Raw genomic sequence first — 5,370 nt, 5'->3', positions numbered from 1 at the left:
AGAGAGAGAGAGAGAGAGAGAGAGAGAGAGAGAGAGAGAGAGCTCTCATGAAGTCCTTACCATGTTCTATGTCTTGCACTAGGACCCGGGGATACAAATAAAAGCAATTATCCATCAGAGTAGAGGGACTCAGAAGTGAAGTCCTAGTTTCTCAGGGGGTAGAAATAGTTGGAGAGAGAGAGACTGTGGAAAGAAGATGCTCAGGAACAAATGAGAGGCCCAGGCAAACAGTCTCTCAGATGGTCAGAGAATGGAGGAGAGGGTAGTTCAGAAAGGCTTCGTAGATGAGAAGGTGAGAACTGGACTTTGAAGATTAGGAGGATTTGGATAAGCAGAGAAAAAGGACAAATACATTCCAAACTGGGAGAATGAACTAGAGCAAAGGCTCAGAGGTGAGAATTAGTATGGCCTGAATGGAGAGCAATGGGGGTACTGGCCTGGCTATGGGAGAGCATTTATGTTGTGGAGTTATGGGAGAAAAAGTCAGACTGAGGAAGCCTAAAATGCCAGAGTGAGAAGACGGGTCTTGAGTTGATGGTCAATGGGAAGCAATTGAAAGTTTTTCATTTAGTGGACTAGAATGGATAAAGCACCTACTGTGTGTCAGCCATGGGCAACTAGGTGGCACAGTGGATCAGGCACTGGGCTTGGAATCAGGAAGACTCATCTTCATTAGTTCAAGTCTGGCTTTAGACATTTATTATGTGACTCTGGGTCAAGTCACTTAACTCTGTTTTTCTCAGTTTCCTCATCTACAAAATGAGCTGGGTAAGGAAATGGCAAACCACTCTAATATCTGCCAAGAAAATCTCAAATGGTGTCACAAAGAGTCCAAAACAATGACTGAACAACAAAATTGATTGACTAATTGATTGAAGAATGGAAGAGTAGATAAGATTTCGTAAGAGATCAGATATAGAAAATTTTCAAAAATAGCAGGAAGAGCACCATCTCTATAGGCAGCAGACTTCAGTTCAGATTCCAGGTGGCAAGGCCACTTCTATCACTTTGGGCAAGTCTCTTCTCCTTTCTGTGCTTCAGTTTTCTCTTCTATAAAGTGGAATGGGGGTGGGGGTAGACTACATGATCTGTAAGGTCCATTTCAAATCTTGCATCTATGATTTTTAATGGGGAAGAGTCAAAGATGGCATCAAAGTTTGAACCTTAGATAAATTGGGGGAAAGAAGAAAGTGGAATGCGTTTTAAAATGAAAATGACAAAATCACTTGGCTCAGTTGAATGAACCTGGAAGAAATGTGTTATAGGCAATTAGATTATTATTGTTGTTATTTGTCCTTCATTCTCAAAGAGGACCATGACATTAGGGAGGTGATGCCGTGACTTTCAAGTGAATTGGATTTAAGTGAGTGAGGGCTATGCAAAGTCACCAGCCTCACTTTCTCCTCTGGAGCCATCTGGGTCCAGTGGCCAGATATAGATCAGGATGACTAGAGATGGCCCTGGATGCAGTAGGAGACCTTGGCCTTTTTAAGTTGAGGTCTTTAACAGGTCTCAGTTTGACTGAGGCAACACTCATTCAGTGATTAAGGCTAGGTAAGAAATGAGGCAGAGAATGGAGTCTTTACCTAGCCCCCCCAAAATAGATATGTTGGGTCTGGAGTCTGGGGAGAGGTCAGGTTTGGAAATATAGGTTTAGGAGTCATCTGTATGAGGGTGATAGTTTGAGCTGTGGGAATGAGGGAGATATTTTTATAGCACCCCACTTCACAAATGAGAAAACTGTCATTTGAGAGGCAGTCTTCATATCATTTTGAGTAAGTAGGCAGCTAGTGACTCTGCATTTGTAAGGAGTTCATCCTCTGTCCCCGCAGCCATAGCCTTCATTCAGTAGATTTAAGTTATACAGACTGTAGCCCAGAAAGTGAAAGCAACTTATATAAAGTCGTACAACAGGTTACTGTCAGAACTGGGACCAGAACCAGGTCTCTGGATGCTTTATTGAGTGAAATTTCCACTACATCATTCAGTCTCCACTTTCTCTTGCCAGAGCACCAGGGAAGCGTCTTCCCCTCATGACAAAGCATAGCCATCGACAGTATCTTGACTTCTCAGTGGTGGTGATGAACACTTATGCAGAACATATTCATTGAAACCCCAAGGTAATCACTGACATTCTAAGAGAAGTGATTTCATCTGAATGGGATGTGCGAAGGCACCCTTAGTCTTGCAAGCCCTCTCCAGGATCCTACAACCCTGGAAGTAGCCCTTAACTCTCTATAACCACAAGATCTGCTATGCCGATTTTCCTACCCTTCTCCCTAGCGGGAGCACCTGGGATCATAGAAGGACTTTGAAAGATGGGATGCTCCAGTGAAAAGAGTGCTGAGCTTGGTATCATGGAACCTGAGTTCAAATCCCAGCCTTGTCACTCCCTGTTTGATGTTGGGCAAATCACTTAGTCTCTCTGGGCCTCAGTTTGCTCAGCTGTGAAATGAGGGAGCTAGACAAGATAATCTTTGAGGTTCCTTCCAGGTCCAGATCTATGATTCTATGAGGTCTCAGTCATGTTTCTCCTTGACAAGTGAGTCATGATGCAGGAGGTCATCTGGGGGAACCACAGCTCTGTGTCTGAATTCATCCTCTTGGGCTTCTCTAATGAGCCTCAGAGTAAGCTGCTTCTCTTCACCTTCTTCCTCCTTCTCTATCTCAGCACCCTCTTGGGCAATGGGCTCATTATCACCCTGATCTACCTGGACTCCCGCCTTCACACACCCATGTACTTCTTTCTCAGCATGCTTTCCCTGCTGGACATGAGCTATGTCACCACCACTGTGCCCCAGATGCTAGCACATCTGCCCCACCCAAAGAAGACTATCACCTACCTTGGGTGTGTGGCTCAGATGTATATCTTCCTGGCGCTTGGCATTGCTGAATGCATCCTCTATGCCATCATGGCCTATGACCGATATGTCGCCATCTGCCACCCCCTCCACTACACCCTCATCATGAACCGTCTCACCTGTGTTGCTATGGTTGTCACCTGCTGGACTATTGGTCTTCTTGGTGCCCTAGTCTACACTGTCTTCACCATGCACCTGCCCTACTGTGGCCCCAATGAAATCAACCATTTCTTCTGTGAGGTCCCCGCAGTTCTGAAGCTAGCCTGTGCAGACACATCTCTCAATGACCAGGTGGATTTTTTCCTGGGTTTCATCCTGCTGCTGGTCCCATTGTCTCTGATCCTGGCCTCATACATCCGCATCTTTGCTGCCATCCTGAGGATCCGTTCCACTCAGGGAAGGCTCAAGTCCTTCTCTACCTGTGTCTCCCATATCACTGTTGTCATCATGTTCTACGGGCCAGCAATGATCATGTACATGAGGCCTGGCTCCAAGTCCTCTTCCAAGCATGACAAAAAACTGGCCCTGTTCTATAATGTGGTCTCTGCCTTTCTCAACCCTATCATCTACAGTTTAAGAAACAAGAATGTGAAAGGAGCTTTTCTAAAAGTCATAATTAAGAAGGATGTCCTCCAATGACTTAAGAATGATCTGTGGTTTCCAGAATTATCAAGGAGGTAGCTGGATTCAGCTATGGTCCCCTAGAATATCCTCCCTTCCTCTGTTAACTGTTAGATTCCTCCTCATCCTTTAGAACTCATTCAAATTGGGGTAGCTATGTGGTGCACTGGATACAGCACCGGCCCTGAAGTCAGGAGGACCTGAGTTCAAATCCTGCCTCAGACCAAACACTTGACACGTACTAGCTGTGTGACCTTAGGCAAGTCACTTAACCCCAATTGCCTCACACACATACACACACACACACACACAAAAGAACTCACTCAAATGTCACCATCTCATCCATGAAGCCATGATACCCTGTTTGGCCTTCCCCATAAGACCTCACAAAGTGCTTTTATAACTCTCTAATGCCCCTCATATTATGAGTGTTAGTATCTTATCTCCCTAATATATTGTAAGCTCTATGAGTTCTGGAACCACATCTTATCTAAACTGTAGAGAGGACATAAGCATTGTCTTCAAGGTCCATTTGAAGGTCCATCGCACAGGAGTATTTGACTTGTTTTGTTGTCTACAGAGGGCAGAACTGTGAGTAATAGTAGTGGGGCAGGGCACAGAAAAGTTTTAGAAAGGCACATTTAGACTTGATGTTAAAAAAAAAAACTTTGTAACAGTTATAACTACCCTAAGAAAGTGGTTAAAATAACAAACACATTGACCCAGATCTCCTTTTGCTAAGTATATACATACATACATACATACATACACACGCACAAACTTTTTTTCCTCAAATACATGTGAACAACAATTTTTTAACATTTTTTTTCAAATTTTGAGCTCCAAATTCTCTCCTTTCCTCCCTTGAGAAGGCAAGCAATTTGATTAGAATATATATGTGCAGCTACATACATGGCACAGTGGTAGATCATGGGACCTAGAATGAGGAAGATTCATCTTTGTGAATTCAAATCTGTCCTAAGACACTTCCTAGATGTGTGACCCTGGGAAAGTCACTTAACCCTGTTTGCCTCAGTTTCCTCATCTGTAAAATGAGCTGCAAAAGGAAATGGCAAAACACTCTAGTATCTTAGCCAAGAAAACCCCAAATGAAATCAAGAAGAGTCAGGCAAAACTGAAAAATGACTCAACAACACATGTGCAGTCATGCAAAACATTTCCACATTAGCCATGTTGTGAAAGAAAACAGAGACCTCCCAAAAATACAAGAATAGTAAAGTTTAAAAAAAATCCAATCTGCATTCAGACTCCATCAGTTCTTTCTCTGGGGGTGGACAGCATTTTTCATCATAAGCATTTCGGAATTGCATTGGATGATTGTATTGCTGAAAATAACTAAATCATTCACAGTTGATCATCATACAATTTTGCTGTTACTGTGTACAATGTTCTTCTGGTTCTGCTTACTTCATTTTGCATCAGTTCATATAAGTCTTTCCAAGTTTTTCTGAAAGCATCCTACTCATCATTTCTTATAGCACAATAGTGTTCCATCATAATCCTATACCACAACTTATTTAGCTATTCCCCAGTTGATGGGCATCCCCTTAATTTCCAATTACTTGCCACCACTGATATAGCTGCTTTACATACACACACACACACACACATATGTATGTATGTATGTATATATACATACTCACACACATATGTATAAACTTATATATATATATCCTTTCCTTTTTCTTCTATCTCTTTGGGGTACAGACTTAGTAGTGGTATTGCTGAATCAAAGAGTATGCACGGTTTTATTGCCCTTTGGGCATAGTTCCAAACTGCTCTCCAGAATGGTTGGATCACTTCACAACTCCACCAATAGTGCATTAGTGTCCCTATTTTTCCACATTCCCTCCAACATTTGTTATTT

At 42.8% G+C, this 5,370-nt stretch overlaps 1 protein-coding gene across 1 annotated transcript; it reads left to right on the top strand.

The window, feature by feature from the left end:
- The first annotated feature begins 2,552 nt into the window (after positions 1–2,552).
- Positions 2,553–3,500, top strand: LOC114044968 (olfactory receptor 2A12-like). Its single transcript, XM_027864759.1, has one exon. The coding sequence runs from the start codon at positions 2,553–2,555 to the stop codon at positions 3,498–3,500; it is 948 nt and encodes a 315-aa protein (XP_027720560.1).
- Positions 3,501–5,370: the final 1,870 nt, after the last annotated feature.

Source organism: Vombatus ursinus, unplaced genomic scaffold, assembly GCF_900497805.2.
Source record: "Vombatus ursinus unplaced genomic scaffold, bare-nosed wombat genome assembly UNPS02014775.1, whole genome shotgun sequence".
Classification (NCBI taxonomy): domain Eukaryota; kingdom Metazoa; phylum Chordata; class Mammalia; order Diprotodontia; family Vombatidae; genus Vombatus; species Vombatus ursinus.
The sequence above is the reverse complement of the archived record's forward strand: the minus strand, read 5'-3'. Positions and strand labels throughout refer to the sequence as shown.

Coding starts and splice junctions, on each gene's coding strand:
- LOC114044968 (XM_027864759.1), top strand. CDS start 2,553: ATGCAGGAGGTCATCTGGGGGAACCACAGCTCTGTGTCTGAATTCATC.